Source organism: Babylonia areolata, chromosome 20 (assembly GCF_041734735.1).
Source record: "Babylonia areolata isolate BAREFJ2019XMU chromosome 20, ASM4173473v1, whole genome shotgun sequence".
Lineage (NCBI taxonomy): Eukaryota > Metazoa > Mollusca > Gastropoda > Neogastropoda > Buccinidae > Babylonia > Babylonia areolata.
In genome coordinates this window covers 53781812-53804043 of record NC_134895.1, presented here as the reverse complement: position 1 = coordinate 53804043, position 22232 = coordinate 53781812, and the positions used below count along the sequence as shown (strand labels likewise).

Below are 22232 nucleotides of genomic sequence, written 5' to 3'. Positions count from 1 at the left end.
ACAACACCAAAGTGAAGTCAGGTACCATTAACAACACCAAGGTGAAGTCAGGTAGCATTAACAACACCAAGGTGAAGTCAGGTACCATTAACAACACCAAGGTGACGTCAGGTACCATTAACACCAAGGTGAAGTCAGGTACCATTAACAACACCAAGGTGAAGTCAGGTACCATTAACACCAAGGTGAAGTCAGGTACCATTAACACCAAGGTGAAGTCAGGTACCATTAACACCAAGGTGAAGTCAGGTACCATTAACAACACCAAGGTGACGTCAGGTACCATTAACACCAAGGTGAAGTCAGGTACCATTAACAACACCAAGGTGAAGTCAGGTATCATTAACACCAAGGTGAAGTCAGGTAGCATTAACAACACCAAGGTGAAGTCAGGTACCATTAACAACACCAAGGTGAAGTCAGGTACCATTAACAACACCAAGGTGAAGTCAGGTACCATTAACACCAGGGTGAAGTCAGGTACCATTAACACCAAGGTGAAGTCAGGTACCATTAACAACACCAGGGTGAAGTCAGGTACCATTAACACCACCAAGGTGAAGTCAGGTACCATTAACAACACCAAGGTGAAGTCAGGTACCATTAACACCAAGGTGAAGTCAGGTAGCATTAACACCAAGGTGAAGTCAGGTACCATTAACACCACCAAGGTGAAGTCAGGTACCATTAACAACACCAAGGTGAAGTCAGGTACCATTAACACCAAGGTGAAGTCAGGTACCATTAACACCAAGGTGAAGTCAGGTACCATTAACAACACCAAGGTGAAGTCAGGTACCATTAACACCAAGGTGAAGTCAGGTACCATTAACACCACCAAGGTGAAGTCAGGTACCATTAACACCAAGGTGAAGTCAGGTACCATCAACACCAAGGTGAAGTCAGGTAGCATTAACACCAAGGTGAAGTCAGGTACCATTAACACCAAGGTGAAGTCAGGTACCATTAACAACACCAAGGTGAAGTCAGGCACCATTAACACCAAGGTGAAGTCAGGTACCATTAACAACACCAAGGTGGGGTGAGGGAAGTTGGAGTAGAGTGCCTTTTGTTAAGGACACATCATGCCGAAACGGGGCATCAAACTCTGGATCAATGGTGAACATTGTGGATCTGATGTTAAACGCCCAGCCGAGTTGGCCATGGTGCCTTCTATTTCTCCAAACAAGAGAACAAAATGCATGTCAATGATATTACTGTGTTCACCAACAAATAGTGAAATATGACAAATAACAATAATAATGTAAACCTGTATGCGCCTTTTCTCTATGTATGTATAATAAACAATAGATAACGACTGATGTATGACTATATATAACTAACGATAACTACTACCCCCCCCCCCTCACCCCCTCACCCACCGCCATCTCCGTATTCTTTTTCTTTAGTTGTTATTTTCATTAAAAAAATATATATAAAAACTGTCTGGGTGCATTTTGCCCTGGCAATGGCAGGATCAGGTGGCTGTATTCACAGCAGTGCAGGTGCTGGAGTTAGCCTATCGTCTGGACATGGTTTCCCATGGGAGCTGAAAGCACTGGCCTTCTGAAATTACAGACTGGTTCCCTTACCACAGACAGGTGATTACTTCAGGTAAGTCGGAGTTTACTTTCGAGTTTCGTCTGTGTGGGTGGTGGGTGGGTGCGGGAGAGGGTGTGGAGGTGGGGGAGCGAGGTGTAAGCGAGTGTGTTTTGGTGATTACAGTTGGTAAGTCTTTGTATACTTTTGAGTTTCATCAGTGTGTGTGTGTGTGTGTGTGTGTGTGTGTGTGTGTGTGTGTGTGTGTGTGTGTGTGTCTGTGTTTGTGTGCATGTAATTATGTGTGTGTGTGTGGTGTGTGTGTGTGTGTGTGTGTGTGTGACCCCGAGCCGTGTTGGTCTCTCAGTCCCACTCACGCCCCCATCCACCCAGCCCCTCCCTCACACACCCACACACCATCGTCACTACAACCCACTCCCCTTCCCACCTTTCTCACGCCTTCCCTGCACACCCCCAGCCCTCCACACACACACACACACACACACACACACACACACACACACACCACACACACACACACCACAGGAAGGAAGTCACATTCCTCGTCGAGACGTTGGCATGGTGTCAAGTTTAAACACGCACGTTATGCAAGGTCATCACCCGCACTGACGAACACACACACACACACACACACACACACACACACACACACACACACACACACACACCGGCATCAACCACACACACTCATACTCACACACACACACGAGCGCGCGTGCGCACACATGTACATGCACACCGGCACATACTGCGCATACACACTGGCAGAGACAAAGGGAGGGCGCGAGGTGAGTGGGAGACAGACAGAGAGAGGGACAGAGAGAGAGAGAGGGACAGACACAGACAGACACGCTGACAGACAGACAGACAGACAGACTGAGAGAGAAAGGCAGGCAGGTAGACAGACAGGCCACAGACAGCAGAGATGCAGGGCCGGATTTCCACAAGGTCAGCAGAAACGGTCTTCACGGTCTGTTCGGTCCCAAAATCGTTAATTTTCCCTTTACTTCCCGGCCAGTGTACAGAGATGGTCGATTCACTCACAGCCAGTGTGTGTGTGTGTGTGTGTGTGTGTGTGTGTGTGTGTGTGTGTGCGTGTGCGTGTGTGTGTGTCTGTCTGTGTGTGTGTATGCGGTGTGCGTGCCGGTGTGTGTATGTCAGTGTGAGAGTACGTGTGTACGTGTGCCGCGTACGTACGCTTGTGCGTGTGAATACCGCACAGATTGACGGATATCTGCACAGGTGAATAACGCACATATAGAAATACAGAAATAAATAGAACTGACTAAAATAAAGTGCCCAGAGTTCGGAGACTTCGCAAAAAAGGATTGATGTGTTGCTCTGCAACACGAAGCTACCTACTCCTTCCTTCTCTCTCTCTCTCTCTCTCTCTCTCTCTCTCTCTCTCTCACACACACACACACACACACACACACACACCGTGACACACACATACACACACACACACACACACCGTGACACACACACACACACACACACACACTAACAGTCAGTAGGAGTTCCTTTTGCATCAGTTTGACATGGTACAATATATCACGTCGGACAGCGAAGAATGCTGTCATCACAGGACCACTCCTGTCTCTATCCTACTGGCCCCACGTTTGTTCACTCAGGTGAACTTCACTTGACGTGGGGTGGGGTAGAGAGTGATGTAACAAGTATCTGTGTCATGGTAGGAATGCAGTAACTTGATTTTGTTAAAAGGGAGTACATGCAGACTACTGTACTGAGATGGCCACAATCAAATTTTATTTCATTTGACACATGCAGTGTTCAAGTGGGAAAGTCTATCCACGCTAGAGGTCAACAGCGGTGTTCTGATCAAGCAAACCGGCACGTGCGCGCGCACACATACACACTGAAACACACACTGACACGAACGCGTGTACACTACTACCATTCAGTTCTACTACTACTACTACTACACACACACACACACACACACACACACACACACACGCGCGCGCGCGCGCACGTGCACTGTGTTCTTATTGTATTGTAATTCACTTCTCTTTTTTATCACAACAGATATCTTTGAGTGAAATTCGGGCTGCTCTCCCAAGGGAGAGCGCGTCCGTCGCTACACTACAGCGCCACCCATTTTTTTGTTTTTGTTTTTGTATTTTTTCCAGCGTGCAGTTTTATTTCTTTTACCTACTAAAGTAGATTTTTCTACAGAAATTTGCCAGGAACAACCCTTTTGTTGCTGTGGGTTCTTTTACGTGCGCTAAGTGCTCGGTTTATCGTCTCATCCGAATGACTAACGTCCAGGCCACCACTCAAGGTCTGGTGGAGGGGACTGAGAAAATATCGGCACACACACACACACACACACACACACACACACAGGGTTATTAATCACACACACTGACGGCACAGACACTGTGTCACACACACACACACACACACACACACACACACACACACACACTGAGACATTTTTTGGGTGCGCCGCACCCACGCCGCTTGGAAACGCGTGCATGAAGGTTGAGATCACTCGCAATTCCGTTATGTTTTTCAACAGTGAATAAATAATAGAATAATAATCATATTTCGTTGTCCTCCCGTTACTACATAAATACAATAACCCCCTATAAGAAAATAAACAACTTCAAACATATAAACAAACCAACGAGCATAAACAACCAAAAACCGCGTCACGGGCAAAGCTCCGGGTGTCAGGTACGCGGACACGTACACACCGCTGCGAAAATGTCTTCATTCAATAAACAAGACTTGTATCTCACACCGTGTGTAAAGTGACACACCCACACTGACGCAGACTATCTCACGAAAAAAACCCTCTTCTGTCCTTCCTCAAATTCACGGTCGACAAATATCGATAAAGTACCAGAATATGGGGCAATTTTATAACCAATGCAACCCCCCAAGTATTCGATATTCACACCGGATGAATGAAAAGGTAAATGCAAATTTTTTACTCACCGGCATTTTGGATGTTTGTCTCTTCTCGTGCCAAGCAGAAGGCAGACTGACAAGTTTGCGGATGGCAGACCGTCTGTCATGTGACGAAACCTTCAGCCAATCAACAGTAGACGAGGCTCTGTCAAGGATAGAGGATAAGCTGAACGAGAGAGAGAGAGAGAGAGAGAGAGAGTCTATAACACACACATACGCTAAATAGTATTTTGATGTTTTTCATATTTTCTTCATTTTGAGTTTTGTAGAAACAAGTGCCGATGCTTAAATCTGATTCGAGATAATCCCACACAGGGCCTCACAAGCACACTGCACACTTTTCGGGGTCGAGGCGCGAAACGGACACACTCGACGGCTTCTCGTGTTGTCAGTCACCTTGTCACACTTTTTGGTATTTGTGGTGATTGTCCTTTCAGATATTTTGGAAAGGAAATGTCCGTATCACACACAAGTTCTTCACTTTTGTATACAGTTTCCCGCATTTTGTCAATTTTTGGTCGAAGTATTGAATCGATCGAGGCGAAAGCGGCCTCTGTTCGGTCGACGTGTTTGAGCACGTGTGTGTTGGCAACCTTCCGCAAGTATGCAGCTGTTGTTCAGTGTCGGCATTTGTGGTGACCAGTCTGAAGCTATGTCTGAAATCATACAGAGAATGTTTAGAACTTCAAGGCAACGCGATAATTATGATGAGTATGGATATTTCACCGGCAATGTGCCGAGTGCGTGCTTGATGTCTTAAGGTTTGCTGGCACGCTGTGTGTGGCAGGGGATATAGCTCAGTGGTAGAGCATTCGACTGCAGATCGAGAGGTCCCCGGTTCGATCCCGGGTGTCCCCTTTGATCTTTTTCTTTCTTTCTTTTTATTTTATTTTTTTTTATTTTTTTTTTTTTGTCCCTTCTTTTCATTGTCTCTACCCCTGCCGTCGCCCTGAATATAAATGTTCATTTGAAAATGTCACCTATCACCAATATTGAGGCTATTTTCAAACTGAGAAGACTGCGCGGCATAACTTGATTTTTTTTTTTTATGTCTGGTTCAGTCATTTTCATAGGTACGCCGAATTGCTACTTTAATAGAAAATAATTGTAATAAAATGATAAAATAAATAAACAAGAAACGACAACAATACAAGGATTCGGGCTGTATTCCTACGTTATGGTCAGAACTGAGTCCTGCAATCCTGCACATCATCTTTTAAGCGCTTTTCCATGTAAAACATGCTCGGCAGTTGCGCTATACAATGTGAATACTGACGTTTAAACATGCAGTTAAGCACTGTAATGAAACGCACACACACAAACACACACACACATAAACAATATCACATGAAAAAGCCTAAATTAATTCAATATGGGATATCTGTCACTCAGTGTTACAATATATAAAACTATTCCCGATACCAATACACTGACAAAAACTGACCACATCACAATACCGAAAATTCACTTCCAACTCTTAAAACGAGTGACACACATCACAATACAATACCAGTCTACTGGAAATTAACAAATAATGAGGCCAGGAGATTAAATGATTAACAAATAGTAAAGAGTGGTAACTCTCTCCATTCACAAGGTACACAACTAAAACTGCTGTGTGCACATGTCAAATGATCGGTATAAGGACAGGCCCGGCGCTTCCTTTTTGAGGAAGTGTCTGGGTTTGTTCCAGTGTGCTTTTTGTTTGCCTGTGTGATGGCTGGGTCGGTGGCGTGGGCAGCACTGACTTGAAGTTGTGTACATTGTGAATGGAGAGAGTTACCACTCTTTACTATTTGTCAATACCAGTCTACATTTCAAAGTGCAAAATTTACTAGTGAAAAACAGTCACACCCTGCACCCTCCCCACAACACACCATGCACAAACAGCCATTCGTCATGCTGGGTGAAGGTGAAACAGGCGAGTCCATAATTCTTTTTAAAAGTTGGAAAACACTGGGGTTTTCTGAGGGACAGCAGAGGCAAGGAGATCCAGACTGTGGAAACAAAGACAGAGAAAGATTTTTTGCCAAAGGCCTCAAGGGAGAAGCTCGAGGAGCTGTCAGCAGAGAGGTGTCAACTGAGCACAGCGACTCAGAAGGATTGTTCAGATGGTGTCTGTCGTTCGTTTATTTATTTATAGTCTGTTCATTTAATATGATGTTTCAAAGATACGGTGGCGCGTTGTTGTGACAGAGACTGAAAGCACAGACAACTGGCTACTTTGCATTGAATTCGTGCTTTAACAGGAAGCCAGTGAAGTGTTCTGAGTAGTGATGTTGCACTTTCAATGCCCGGGTTTTCGGAGTACAAGTCGGGCTGCATGATTCTGAATGCGTTGAAGTTTATTTAGTTTGTTATCAGAGACACCAGCGAGAAGACAGTTGAAGTCGGCTGATCTAGATCGTATTACAGAAACAGCAAGTTTGTTGGAAGCAGCAGTGGAAAGCCGGGAAAGAGCGAATTTTGCCAAACCTTCAATGCTGACAGAACAGAGTGCAGCGCAAGTGTTTAACATGTGCATCCGTTCATAGACAGTGTTTCATCAATGCAGGTGCCAATGTTTCTCACAGACTGGGAGAAAGGTATGTCGCAGCAGAGATAGACATATAGATAGAGGTGACTTGATTTATCTTTGATTTGGTGCCAGTGACAATTAGTTCAGTTTTTTCTTCATTCATCTTCAGCCTGTTCTCACTCGTCCATTCGGCCACACCATCAATGCAGTTTTTCAAACTACAGGCAAGAGTTGAAAAATCTGGGGAAACAGTAGAGTTTGGAATCGTCTGCAAAGAAATAGTATGAGTGACCTGACCCATGACAGAGTGCTGAGAGGCCGTGTGTACATAGTAAAAAGAAACTGGACCCATGACTGAACCTTGTGGCACCCCATACTTCAACACAGATGGAGTGGATTCATGACCAACAAGAACAGACAGGGTGCGGCAAGTTAAGTATGATGTGAACCAATCCAGGACCGATCCACAGCAGCCAAAAGTGGTACACAACCGTGTAAAAAAGAACCCATGGTCTATGGTGTCAAACGCTGCCGACAGGTCGAGCAGTGACAAAACAGACACACGACCAGTGTCATAAGTCTGAAGCAGGCCATTAACTCTCTCCATACGAACGGCGAAAGAGACGACGTTAACAGCGTTTCATCCCAATTACCATCATCAAAATATTACAAGCGGAACGCTCTTATACTGAAAAGGTGAATGTTGACAAAGAATACCACAGTTCTGACGACGGAAGCTAAAGGTTGGGTCATTTAGACACCCACTGGACATCCGAGGGGTCTGTGTAGAGGAGAAGAGAGGACTGGCCGTACTGAGTGAGTTAACCACTCGAAGCAAGGTGGTTTCGGTGCTATGGCACTTACAGTAGGCTGACTGAAACGGCTCTAGAAGGTTATGGGATTCCAAATGTTGCAGCAAATGCCTCAAAACAATATGCCCTGACACCTTTGGCAAGAAAAGTAGATTAGAAGCGTAGATTATGAAAGTAGTGCTTCAAACTGTTTCGATCAATGTTGAACTTTTTTTCTCTTTTTTTTTTTTTTAAAGAGGCTTTGCAAAAGCTGCTTAAAACTGAGGCACAATGCTAGATGACAAAGGCTTGTCATAATGACATCTAAACAATCATATAGGACAGGGGCGGGGGTGTGGTCAAAGTCACGGGATTTCTTTTGGCATTATCTCTCTCTCTCTCTCTCTCTCTCTCTCTCCTTCTCTCTCTCTCTCTCTCTCTCTCTCTCTCTCTCTGTCTCTCTCTGTGTGTGGTAAACCTACTGTGTAGAATCTCGCTGTCTGTGTGTTTGCCTGTCTCTCTCGTCCACCTGCGACAAAATGTTTCTGACATGTTTGAGGCGTGCTTCCCTTGGTAAAGAACATAATCCCCCACTATTGCTGTATGTATGTTTGTCAGTATGTGTGTGTGTGTGTGTGTGTGTGTGTGTGTGTGTGTGTGTGTGTGTGTGATTGCCACCATGTTTATGCCTTTTAGTATTGCGTTGTGTAGACCCTGTTGATGGCGGGACTGGATGTGAAAAAGCACTCCGGTGCTTGCCTGCTACCCCTGAAAATAAAGAAATTTGTCTCGTCTTTTCTCCTCTCTCTCCCTCCACCCTATCTCTCTCTCTCTCTCTCTCCCTCTCCTCTCTCTCTCCCCCCCTCTCTCTCTCTCCCTCTCTCTCTCTCTCCCTCCCCCCCTCTCTCTCTCTCCCCAGCCTCTCCCTCCCCCCCCCTCTCTCTCTCTGTTTTTCTTTCCATTCTGTCTCTTCTTCCATAAGTTCTTTCGTGTGTGTGTGTGTGTGTGTGTGTGTGTTTAGGAAAATCCAAATACGAGGAAGTTCCATTTGAAGTGTCCGTAAAGGGAGGCTATTGAAAAAATCCCTCACTGCTTCTCGTCACTTCATTGGTTTGCTCCCTTTTGCTGAAAAATTGAAATCCACATTCTCCACAAATATCCTAAAAATCTTTCACAGGCACACGCACACGCACACACACACGGCGCGCGTGCAAGATTTTGTTTCAAGCGTTTTCCCCATGTGTGCACGCCGCTTTGTTTTTGTTCTTTGTGCTTCAGAATGCCTTTGTTGGCGTTTTCCCCCAACCTCAATGTACACTTTACGACAAACACGTTTGTGTTTTCTAAACGTGGGTGTTTGATCTTGCACGTTTGTGCACGATGATGTATCCGAGTTTTAAATTACCTGTTGAGTGAGTGAGTGAGTGTGTGTGTGTGTGTGTGTGCGCGCGCGTGTGTGCGAGTGTGTGTGTGTGAGTGTGTCCCTATTTCACCCACCTAACACATACCTACCACCCACACTCTAATTGAATCACTAACTCCACCCACTCCACCCTTCCCTCTCTCACCCACCCTCCATCCCGTTCCTTCCCACCCCAGGCAAAACTCGGTACGATACGTACACACTTCACTTCACAATTTAATGACTTGCTGCTTCCATCTCTGACACTGACTTATTTATAATCCTGTCTGGCAATGATTTCTGAACTGTTTCTGTTGCCTACAAGGTATAAAATCAGGACAACTGAATGAAAAAGTGTCAAGGCCTGGTCGAAAAAAGGTGTGTGTGTGTGGGGGGGGGGGGGGGGGGGGAGGGGATGGATTGGGAAGACAGTAAAAGGTGGATGGGGGGGGGGTGGACTGGGAAGGCAGAAAAAGGTGGGTGGAAGGAGGGGGGTGATGGACTGGGAAGGCAGAAAAAGGGGGGTGGAAGGAGGGGGGGGGTGGACTGGGAAGGCAGAAAAAGGTGGGTGAGGAGGGGGGGGGGATGGACTGGGAAGGCAGAAAAAGGTGGGTGGAAGGAGGGGGGCGGTGGACTGGGAAGGCAGAAAAAGGTGGGTGGAAGGAGGGGGGGGGGATGGACTGGGAAGGCAGAAAAAGGTGGGTGGAAGGAGGGGGGGGGATGGACTGGGAAGGCAGAAAAAGGGGGGTGGAAGGAGGGGGGGGGGATGGACTGGGAAGGCAGAAAAAGGGGGGTGGAAGGAGGGGGGGGGATGGACTGGGAAGGCAGAAAAAGGTGGGTGAGGAGGGGGGTGGTGGACTGGGAAGGCAGAAAAAGGTGGGTGGAAGGAGGGGGGGGGATGGACTGGGAAGGCAGAAAAAGGGGGGTGGAAGGAGGGGGGGGTGGACTGGGAAGGCAGAAAAAGGTGGGTGGAAGGAGTGGGGTGATGGACTGGGAAGGCAGAAAAAGGGGGGTGGAAGGAGGGGGGGGGGGGTGGACTGGGAAGGCAGAAAAAGGTGGGTGAGGAGGTGGGGGGGATGGACTGGGAAGGCAGAAAAAGGTGGGTGGAAGGAGGGGGGGGGATGGACTGGGAAGGCAGAAAAAGGTGGGTGGAAGGAGGGGGGGGGGGGGATGGACTGGGAAGGCAGAAAAAGGGGGGTGGAAGGAGGGGGTGGTGGACTGGGAAGGCAGAAAAAGGTGGGTGAGGAGGGGGGTGGTGGACTGGGAAGGCAGGAAAAGGTGGGTGAGGAGGGGGGTGGTGGACTGGGAAGGCAGGAAAAGGTGGGTGAGGAGGGGGGGGGGTGGACTGGGAAGGCAGAAAAAGGTGGGTGGAAGGAGGGGGGGGGTGGACTGGGAAGGCAGAAAAAGGTGGGTGAGGAGGGGGGTGGTGGACTGGGAAGGCAGGAAAAGGTGGGTGAGGAGGGGAGGGTGGACTGGGAAGGCAGAAAAAGGTGGGTGGAAGGAGGGGGGGGATGGACTGGGAAGGCAGAAAAAGGTGGGTGAGGAGGGGGGGGATGGACTGGGAAGGCAGGAAAAGGTGGGTGAGGAGGGGGGGGGGATGGACTGGGAAGGCAGGAAAAGGGGGGTGGAAGGGGGGATGGACTGGGAAGGCAGTAAAAGGTGGGTGGAAGGGGGGGGGGGTATGGACTGGGAAGGCAGAAAAAGGTGGGTGGAAGGGGGGGGGTATGGACTGGGAAGACAGTAAAAGGTGGGTGGAAGGGGGGGAGTGGACTGGGAAGGCAGTAAAAGGTGGGTGAAGGGGGGGGATGGATTGGGAAGACAGTAAAAGGTGGGTGAAGGGGGGGGATGGACTGGGAAGGCAGAAAAAGGTGGGTGAGGAGGGGGGGATGGACTGGGAAGGCAGAAAAAGGTGGGTGAGGAGGGGGGGATGGACTGGGAAGGCAGAAAAAGGTGGGTGAGGAGGGGGGGATGGACTGGGAAGGCAGAAAAAGGTGGATGAGGAGGGGGGGATGGACTGGGAAGGCAGAAAAAGGTGGGTGAGGAGGGGGGGATGGACTGGGAAGGCAGAAAAAGGTGGGTGAGGAGGGGGGGATGGACTGGGAAGGCAGAAAAAGGTGGGTGGAAGGGGGGGGGTGGACTGGGAAGGCAGAAAAAGGTGGGTGGAAGGGGGGGGATGGACTGGGAAGGCAGAAAAAGGTGGGTGAGGAGGGGGGGATGGACTGGGAAGGCAGAAAAAGGTGGGTGGAAGGGGGGGGGGTGAAAGGTGGGTTGATGGGGGGGGGGGGGGGGGTATGGACTGGGAAGGCAGAAAAAGGGTACAACAGCCGAGAAAGAAAACAGGCAAAAATCAAGAGAGCACTAGAAAAAGTTCTAGCACAGAATTTCCAGAAAGTTGGGGTGCTGTTCATACTGAAAGACCCCCGGCACCCCACAGGGGGCGACAACAGATCCGACATTTTACATTTCCTTTTATACCAATAAATTATGAGAGGGTACCCAGCAAAATTCAGTAGTTGTGCCTTTGGCTGAAAGAATGTGCAATAAATGATATATTTCAAAAATAAGATCTTGTCAAATGATTCTTATGCATGTAAGACTGACTTTGAGTCAACCAATAAAACGACTCTGAATATAGATAAGGAAGATTTATCAGATATTCCAACACAAACAGTATAGCCACTAGTTCAGCTGTAAATATAGCTGAGATAGCTTATTTCCAAGATAAAATGACCTTTCAAGTGCAGGAATTACAAAAGATGCACCCGTGTTTTTATTTTCAAGTACTGAACCATCTGTAAACGCCTGGAGATGGTTTTGATACTTTTCATGTAGATGGATGTTTGCATTCACTTTCATAATATTATTATTTTCATCATTTTTCTGATCACAATGGTTTATATCAAAAGCTGGTCTCCGTGTCTCCCATAATGCTATAGGTGTGGAAGTATGTGCAGCTGCCACATTTTTTATATATCTATTCCAGAACTTTCAATTAAGTCAGAAGTATACGTTGCTATTGTCATTTGAGATGATACACAGCTGGCCCTTTACGGAAAGTCTGTGTCTGATCTGATTTTCAACTCCTCTCCAATGTAGTGATCACTTGCACCAGCTCTTATTACAAACTTTGATGTTGCAAGTGTGTGTGTGTGTTATACATTTAAATACAATTATGTATGTGCGTGGAAATATATAGCCCAGCCTGACAGCATTTAGAAATACCTTGACTCCACACATATCCTAAATAATATCTTTTTTGTTTGCAATGAATCTGGATTACTGAAATAGGTTTTACACACACACACACGCACAAAAAGAAGAAGGGGAAAAAAAGCAATTTATGCTGAAGTGCAATAACAATGATTTGCTGTCAACAGTGTGTGTGTGTGTTTGTGTGTGTGTGTGTGTCTTCCATCAGGAAACAGACACAGGCTCTGAAAAAAACCCCACAGAGGTACAGAAACAAACTGGAAGCATGTATGACAAATGTGAAATGTTATTCTGCTGTGAATGAGACAAAGTTTGAGAGCATATGTGCTAGAAGATCAGATATCATTGTTGCACAACTTTGGAGACTCAGTTAGGGGGTACAGTTTTAGAAATTGCCTGTTCACCCATCTGTCTTAGAGAAACAGCAACAAAAAAAACACAATGTATCAATATCACACACACATACACAAAGAATGTACACACACAAGCATTTGTCACACACATAAACCCACACACACTCTCTCTCAAAAATAAGAAAGACAGACAAACAGAAAAATCGATCAATCAAGAGACACTCCAGACATACATGAGGAGACAGACAGCCACACAATGATTCTAAAGTCATCATGTCTTTTATTATCATTTAACCCAGACTACAATCACCAATACATTATACGGAGCATTAAACAAAATGCTTCCATTACTGTAATCCAGATTCACAACTGACGAAGGAGCAACCCATGTCTATGAATTGATCCCATCACTAACTTTTGAACACAGTTGAAACAGATGGTACAAATAATGTCCATAAAACACACCCTCTTGATGTTTGTTTCTGTAAAAAAAAAATAAAAATAATAAAATAAAATAAAATAATAATTAAAAAAAAGCCTTAAAGAAAGAAAAGTATAAACCAAATATATGCAATATTATTTTACCATAACCAGGTAATATATGTATGATTTGATTACTTTATACCTGAACAGATTGCATGAAACGGAGACTTTATGGGTCAGGTTTTTTTCACGATCACTGAACTAACATGAAAATGTCACATTACATCACAATATGAACAAAATGTGTGTGTGTGTGTGTGTGTGTGTGTGTGTGATAAAGATAAAAAAAAAGAATCATTTGATTAACTGACAGGAAAGTGAAAGAGAGAGAGAGAGAGAGGAGGGGAGGGGGGGGGGGGGCGGGAGGGGGGCAAAGAGAGAAAGATAGCAGGTAAAGACAAAATGAAACATAATCTGGTTAACTGGCAGTATTGCCGATGCCACATGTAATTAAAAAAACAGAGCAAAACTATCGCTAGCATCAGAACACATCCATTATCCACTTTCAAATGTCAAAATGATGAATTCCAAATGATGCAGCACCAACTGTTGCTGTATGGCTGGATCTGTTTAAAGGTGATGCTGCATCCACCTATGGCCCACCCCACCACAGCAACTTGCATGGCCAGGCACCTCATCACTGGGAGTACATCTTGAAGCCAAAACGCAACATCATCAGCAAACTGCAACAAACCAAAACATTACTTTATCATCATGAATTACAGCTTGCACACAATTACTCTATCATCATGAATTACAGCTTGCACACAATTACTCTATCATCATGAATTACAGTTGGCACACAATTACTCTATCATCATGAATTACAGTTGGCACACAATCACTTTATCACCAGGAATTACAGTTGGCACACAATCACTTTATCATCATGAATTACAGTTGGCACACAATAAGTTTATCACCAGGAATTACAGTTGGCACACAATTACTCTATCACCAGGAATTACAGTTGGCACACAATTACTCTATTATCATGAATTACAGTCGGCACACAATTACTCTATCATCAGGAATTACAGTTGGCACACAATCACTTTATCACCATGAATTACAGTTGAAACACAATAAGTTTATCACCATGAATTACAGTTGAAACACAATAACTGATCACCATGAATGACAGTTGGCATACATTTGCGACAGTTATTTTTTGTGGTTCTTTTCATACAACATAATGACCAGGACAGCACATGTAGTTCAGCAATTATCATCCACACTGTTCACACTGAAATCATGCTGGAGACAAGCTTAGTAATACATGGCACTGATGTACATTTATAACAAGGGATGCAACCTAAGTGTGACCTAAATATGTTACACACAGTTCCAGTTTCAATTTCTCAAGGTGACACTGCGTTTGGACAAATCCATATATGCTACACCACATCCACTAGGCAGATGCCTGACCAGCAGCATAACCCAAGGCGCTTAGTCAGGGTCTGGAGTGAATGCCTATATATTTGTCTACCTATCAGAGTGGATTTCTGCTACAGAATTTGCCAGAGGACAACATTCTCATTGCCATGGGTTCCTTTCCAGTGTGCATGCTGCACATGGGACCTTGGTTTATCATCTCACCCACATGAACAGACCTTCATTTTGATTTTCCAGTCCAACTTGGGAGACAGGGCAAAGGCAGGATTGGAATGCAGACCCTCACAGACTCTGTGTTTTGGCAGATGGATGTCTCAACCATTCTGCCACCTTCCTCCTTGTTACACACAAAATGGTATCACTATGAATTTTGGTATTTTTTATTTCTTTTTATCACAACATATTTCTCTGTGTAAAATTCGGGCTGCTCTCCCCAGGGAGAGCGCGTCGCTACACTACAGTGCCACCCCTTTTTTTTTGTATTTTTTCCTGTGTGCAATTTTATTTGTTTTCCTATCAAAGTGGATTTTTCTGCAGAATTTTGCCAGGAACAACCCATCTGTTGCCGTGGGTTCTTTTACATGCGCTAAAAGCATGCTGCATACGGGACCTCAGTTTATCGTCTCATCCGAATGACTAGTGTCCAGACCACCACTCAAGGTCCAGTGGAGGGGGAGAAAATATCGGCGGCTGAGCCGTGATTCAAACCAGCGCGCTCAGATTTTCTCACTTCCTAGGCGGACGCGTTACCTCTAGGCCATCACTCCACAAATGACAGTTGGCACACAATAAGTCACTACCACTGTGACAGACAGCAGTGTGTATATATCAACGATACCAGTATCACTACAGACTTCTGATAGTCACCTCAATCCTCCAACAAGTCCTGCAGGCATGAATTTTTTTGAGTTCATGAATCTGTATCCCATGACCCCTGTCAGCACTGCCGATGTCACTGCACACAATATCCAATGGTTATTTCTTGTTAAATGACATCACGCTGCAGGGGCAGAGATATAAGGAAATGAATAGAATGGAAGTGTGTGTGTGTGTGTGTGTGTGTGTGTGTGTGTGTGTGTGTGTTGAGACAGTCAGATCCAGCCACACAGAGACAGACAGACAGATAGAGATACTGTGTTTGTATGTATAAATATACAGATGACACAATTCTGAGTAAACGAATTTGTGTGTGTGTGTGTTTGTCCATGTATATGAATGTGAATGCATGCCCTTTTTCAGGTATAAACCATATGCACACTCATGTGTGTTTGTGTTACACACTGGTAGATGCATGATAGGACTGTGAGTAAATAATGGTTCTATTCCCCTGTGTCATATCCTGGAATCAACCACACTAAGATGCACAAACAATGTGAATTTGATCAGGAAATTTTAGCTGGTTGAGGAGCTGCATCAAATAAGAGAATCACAATGGAATTCACATATGATATACTTTTCCCGGGCAGCTAAACTCCGGGATTGAGACAATCAGATAAAAACAAGAATCCCATATTAAGTGAATGTATAGGTTCAAGCCCACAAAATGCTTGACTGTCAGTCCATGGTACAAACAATGGTACCACAATACTTGTTGCTGAACCCACAGAACAGTCAAAGGTTAAAGGTTCCAAGGCCATTTGCAGCCACCAGGGAAGTGAATTCATGTCCACTGTGTCTAGAGGTCAGCACAGGCAGGTGGGGCCCAATCCTCTCCTGCAATTTTAACCATCCTTGTCCATAGTCAGGTACCCTTTCACACCTGAGGAAAATCGGAGAAAGTGCCTTCCCCAAGGACACAACACATCAAACCCTGATCACTGATGAACAACATCAGAAGTGCCATGCTTAACAAACTCTGCTACAACGCTTTACTCCTAATCCATGATATTAGCCATTGTTCCACAATATTTGCAGATGAAATTATCGTGGATCTTACTGTTCTGCTTCACACAGAACAGCAGAGAAGTGGCAGAGAGACAGAAACACACCCAGAGACAGGAGAACATTTCTGGGGTCATTGGACGTCTGGTAGGCACCGATGGCCATCAGACCACCACACGTCAGGCCCATGGCCAGGGAAGGAACGCTTCCTGAAACAGACATAACAGCAATAACTGTTGTATTTACACAGCACCTTTCCATGAAAAACATGCTCAATTGAGCTGTACAATGCAAAGATTGATGTGTAAAACATGCATTTAAATACTAAAAGGACAACTTACATGCATAACCCTGTACAGACATCCAACAAAACACAAACAGTAATTCATGCATGCACACACACACAAATGTCATGCACAATTAACACTGAATGTATATACCAAACATAATAAGCTTGGCAAACTTTAAATGGATGGTGGTGTAAGGTAAAGTAATAGACCGGGGTTGTGCCAGCTGGGATTTAGCCCTGAGAGGTATCAAGTATTTTCATCACCATCAACAATGCACATCCCTGCTATTGAATCATATCATACAAAGAGAGAATGAGACAGAGAGGGGGGGAGAGGGTGAAGGGGGAGAGAGAGGGGGGAGAGAGAGAGGAAGAGAGAGAGAGAGAAAGAGAGAGTGAGTGAGTGAGAGACAGAGACAGAAACACAGAGAGAGACAGAGAAAGGGAAGGAGGTTCTGCTTGCCTGTACCATGTACCATGAAATATTTGAAATCATCTTGCAACACATTCTGTTCAGATAAACAGTCCATTTATTCCTTTCTTATAATATGTCTGTACATTCAGTGTTACCCTTGACTGGAGCTTGATCTTTCAACACCACATTTCAACATTTCTAGAACTGCTTCCATTGAAGTGTGCAGGATCAGTGCTATCAGTTTCAGTTTTTCAAGAAAGAGTCAATGCGTCAGACAAATCCACATATGTGTGTGCGAGGCTTTGAGTGCATGCATATTTTGTGCACCTATCTGAATGGATTTCTTACAGATTTTTGCCAGAGGACAACATTTATATTGCCATGTTGTTGTTGTTTTCAGTGCACCAAATACATGCTGTAAATGGGACCTTGGTTTATTGTCTCATCCAAATGATTAGATGTTCAGTTTGATTTTCCAGTCAAACTTGGGAGAAAGGGTGACACTGGGATTCAAACCCTGACCCTAATGGACACTGTACTGGCAGATATGCACCTTGACTATTCTGCAACCTTTTCCTTCAATGCTTTCTCAGTTCCTGTCACCAAGTATCTGCCTAATGAAGCAACAAGAACACTGGTTTGCAATTTCATACTGTTTAAGATTGGTTATTGCAGATCTCTTCCTGACAGTATTCCACAACAGTTTCTTGATAGACTACACAGAGTTCAAAACAATGCCACCCATCTCAGTCATCGTCAAATTCTTCAAGTCTGAAAACCCACCTCCTCTTCTTTACTCCCTACTTTAGCTGCCAGTTTCAAACAGAGCTGAACACAGTAACACCAGTGTGCCTTTTCTGAGATCCTTGGTGCTGGCCTTTACTACTACTTACTACCATTAGAATTTTTTTTAACGAAAGAAAGAAAGAAAAACTGATAATCTTTTATATTTACTTTTTCAAAAAATACACTCAAGCATGTCAGCTTCATTCCACTGCTGAAAATTTCACTGTTTACAATTCCACCACTAATTCCAAGAAATGTGGCTAACATCCTTATTAGGCTTTCTGTACCTGGAACAAATCACTCAAGGTTTACAACACTAAATAGACTCCTTTAGGTTCAGCTTAAAAGCACAGCTTTTCCGTCAACTGTCAGGCCTACTGCTCAAACTCACAACAAACTCTGGGTTCAAAAAGTGTGTGTGTGTGTGTGTGTGTGTGTGTGTGTGTGCAATTTTTTTTAATTGTTTTTGATTTTAAAAAAAATCAATTTCAATTCCTGATCAATGTCTCTCATAGAGTCTACCAGTATCACTAGTCTGATGCCTCTTGAACATAAAGCACAATAAAAATTATCACCGATTAATGGTCATCTGTGAGAAATACTCCTTTAGCAATTTAAGGTATATAAAGGCTTCACACCTATCGCAGTCCCTAAGATTCTGCTGGTACGACTGAAACTGCATTTGTGTCAGCAGACGACCCCAACCCCACACACGATGCGGAACTACAAAGTATGCGGATGTTTCAAAACCTTATGGAAACATCATAAAGTTACCAAAGTACAAGCTTTAATATCAAAACACACCTCTTCTGGCATAACCAATGATTCCTCCCGTTGCAACTAAGGCAGCGTATACAATACTGAGCCAGTCAACAGCCATGTTCAAAAGGAAAATAGACTTCGCCTTGATCCACGGATCCAAAACACATATATTTTTAGATCAATGGCCTTGACCCCAGCAGTGAATATATGTACAGCACGCGTGTTGATATCTTCGCTGTTTTGGGACACGATATTCGCACTTCTCTGTTGGATATTAAAATTTTGTCCACCTTCAATTCTCTCTCTCTCTCTCTCTCTCTCTCTCTCTCTCCCCAATATATGTAAACTGTGCTGTGAACTGTATTTACTTCTAGCTTAAACTCCTGCAAATAGGAAGATTACAGAATGCCGTGTAAAGTTTATGAAATGTTGAGTGATTAAGACAGTAAGGGAGGAAAATCTTGGTGACAAAGGTTCGTCTTTGTTTCGTTTGTTTGGATGTGGATTTGGCTTTGTGTGGATGGAACGGAGTGCTGGAAATGTTAGTGTATCATATCTGTTTTCTGCCTTAGGCTAATCGGTTTTAGATAGCAAACGTGGTATGATCACATTCATACTGGTAAGAGATTTGACTGATGTGTACAGAGCTGTGTGTGCCATACCCGAATACCTTATCTGCAACTGTAGACAGGCATTTGAATTGTGTGATATCGAGATTTAGTGTCGGGATGTCGAACTGACAATGCATCGCTCTACATACAAAACTTCTCTCTCTCTCTCTCTCTCTCTCTCTCTCTGGGGACTGGCAAACCGGAACAGCCATGAAGGTGCGAACTGGAGAAAAGAGAACTCAGTTGCGACTCGGAAAGGCAGAGATCGAACTTAAGTGGCAACTCAGTGAAATAGGAACTGGGGGAACTGGAAGTACAGAAAAGACAGTACCCATTTTGACGACAGGACAGTGATCACCTGTGTGTCTGTGTGAACTCAGTGGCCCAGTCATGACTGAGTGCAAAGAAAAGTCCCTGTCCCACCTTGGCATACCCGAAGTCACTGACTGGCTTGGTGTCTGTCACGGACCTGCCACACCTGAAGACACATGCCTGTCTGTGTTATCCGGCACACCTGAAGACACATGCCTGTCTGTGTTATCCGGCACACCTGAAGACACATGCCTGTCTGTGTTATCCGGCACACCTGAAGACACTGACTTGTCTGTGTTATCCTGCACACCTGAAGACACTGGCTTTTCTGTGTTATCCTGCACACCTGAAGACACATGCCTGTCTGTGTTATCCGCCACACCTGAAGACACATGCCTGTCTGTGTTATCCGCCACACCTGAAGACACATGCCTGTCTGTGTTATCCTGCACACCTGAAGACACATGCCTGTCTGTGTTATCCGGCACACCTGAAGACACATGCCTGTCTGTGTTATCCTGCACACCTGAAGACACATGCCTGTCTGTGTTATCCGGCACACCTGAAGACACATGCCTGTCTGTGTTATCCGGCACACCTGAAGACACATGCTTGTCTGTGTTATCCGGCACACCTGAAGACACATGCCTGTCTGTGTTATCCGGCACACCTGAAGACACTGGCTTGTCTGTGTTATCTGCCACACCTGAAGACACATGCCTGTCTGTGTTATCCGGCACACCTGAAGACACTGGCTTGTCTGTGTTATCCGCCACACCTGAAGACACATGCCTGTCTGTGTTATCCGGCACACCTGAAGACACATGCAACACGGCACACCTGAAGACACTGGCTTGTCTGTGTTATCTGGCATACCTGAAGACACATGCCTGTCTGTGTTATCCGCCACACCTGAAGACACATGCCTGTCTGTGTTATCCGGCACACCTGAAGACACATGCAACACGGCACACCTGAAGACACATGCCTGTCTGTGTTATCCGCCACACCTGAAGACACATGCCTGTCTGTGTTATCCGGCACACCTGAAGACACATGCAACACGGCACACCTGAAGACACATGCCTGTCTGTGTTATCCGGCACACCTGAAGACACATGCTTGTCTGTGTTATCTGCCACACCTGAAGACACATGCTTGTCTGTGCACTGACTTGTCTGTGTTATCCGGCACACCTGAAGACACATGCCTGTCTGTGTTATCCGGCACACCTGAAGACACATGCTTGTCTGTGTTATCCGGCACACCTGAAGACACATGCCTGTCTGTGTTATCCGGCACACCTGAAGACACTGACTTGTCTGTGCACTGACTTGTCTGTGTTATCCGGCACACCTGAAGACACATGCCTGTCTGTGTTATCCGGCACACCTGAAGACACATGCCTGTCTGTGTTATCTGCCACACCTGAAGACACATGCTTGTCTGTGCACTGACTTGTCTGTGTTATCTGCCACACCTGAAGACACTGACTTGTCTGTGTTATCCGGCACACCTGAAGACACATGCCTGTCTGTGTTATCTGCCACACCTGAAGACACATGCCTGTCTGTGTTATCCGCCACACCTAGAGACACCAGCTTGTCTGTGTTATCCGGCACACCTGAAGACACATGCCTGTCTGTGTTATCTGCCACACCTGAAGACACTGGTTTGTCTGTATACCTGGCATACCTGGAGATACACTTATGCAGGCTTAAGTCTGTGTCTCTGTCAGTTCGAACTGACATCGAGTACTTCATGATATTCTCGGGTTCCACACTGGCACATCTAATTCTGTATTAATTCTGAAAACAACTGGTTGTCACACTAAAACTGAGGCGCTACAGCTGCTCGTGTACACGTGTCTGTGTCGCACTTGGCACTCGTCAAAGCACTCACATGTCTGCACCCGTGTCTCTGATCAGTCGCCTGGAAGGTCTAACAGCATTTGCCTGGCAGTACGTGTGTCTCTGTTTGCACACAGCGGGAAGAGGCAGATGGCGGGAGATGGTCAGAGAGTCATCAGTGGTGCCTCCACAACGCTACCCGGGGTTACTGTGAGACCGATGATGATGATGATGATGATGACGATGACCACGTGTGCACACATCGGGAAGGGGCACTTGCTCCTTTGTATCTCCGTTCCACTTGAAAAGCACTCGCCTGTCTGTGTCTCTTTTGCCACATCTGAAGGCACTCGCCTGTCTGTGTCTCTTTTGCCACATCTGAAGGCACTTGCATGTCTATGTTAACACATCTGAAGGCACATGTCTGTCTATGTTAACACATCTGAAGGCACTTGCCTGTCTGTGTCTGCGTTAACACATCTGACGGCACTTGCCTGTCTGTGTCTATGTTAACACATTTGACGGCACTTACCTGTCTGTGTCTATGTTAACACATCTGAAGGCCCTTGCCTGTCTGTGTCTATGTTAACACATCTAAAGGCACTTGCCTGTCTGTCTATGTTAACGCATCTGAAGGCACTTGCCTGTCTGTCTATGTTAACGCATCTGAAGGC

At 45.4% G+C, this 22232-nt stretch overlaps 2 protein-coding genes and 1 non-coding gene across 3 annotated transcripts in view; 1 reads left to right on the top strand and 2 right to left on the bottom strand.

The window, feature by feature from the left end:
• LOC143294733 (annexin B9-like) overlaps window positions 1–4609 on the bottom strand; it is a 49546-nt gene extending 44937 nt beyond the window's left edge. Inside the window, exon 1 of the mRNA XM_076606180.1 lies at window positions 4528–4609. Within this exon, the coding sequence (XP_076462295.1) occupies window positions 4528–4533 (6 nt within the window). The 5' untranslated portion in view covers window positions 4534–4609. The remainder of the gene's footprint in view (window positions 1–4527) is intronic.
• Window positions 4610–5286: 677 nt separating this feature from the next.
• On the top strand, window positions 5287–5358 carry Trnac-gca (transfer RNA cysteine (anticodon GCA)). The gene has a single exon. It is a non-coding gene; the product is annotated as a tRNA-Cys (tRNA).
• Window positions 5359–13034: 7676 nt separating this feature from the next.
• Window positions 13035–18971, bottom strand: LOC143295189 (transmembrane protein 14C-like). Its single transcript, XM_076606761.1, has 4 exons — window positions 18828–18971; window positions 16641–16742; window positions 15520–15607; window positions 13035–13940 (listed from the first exon to the last, which is right to left on the bottom strand). The coding sequence occupies exons 1-4, from the start codon at window positions 18901–18903 to the stop codon at window positions 13895–13897; spliced, it is 312 nt and encodes a 103-aa protein (XP_076462876.1). The 5' UTR covers window positions 18904–18971; the 3' UTR covers window positions 13035–13894.
• Between the last annotated feature and the right edge of the window lie 3261 nt (window positions 18972–22232).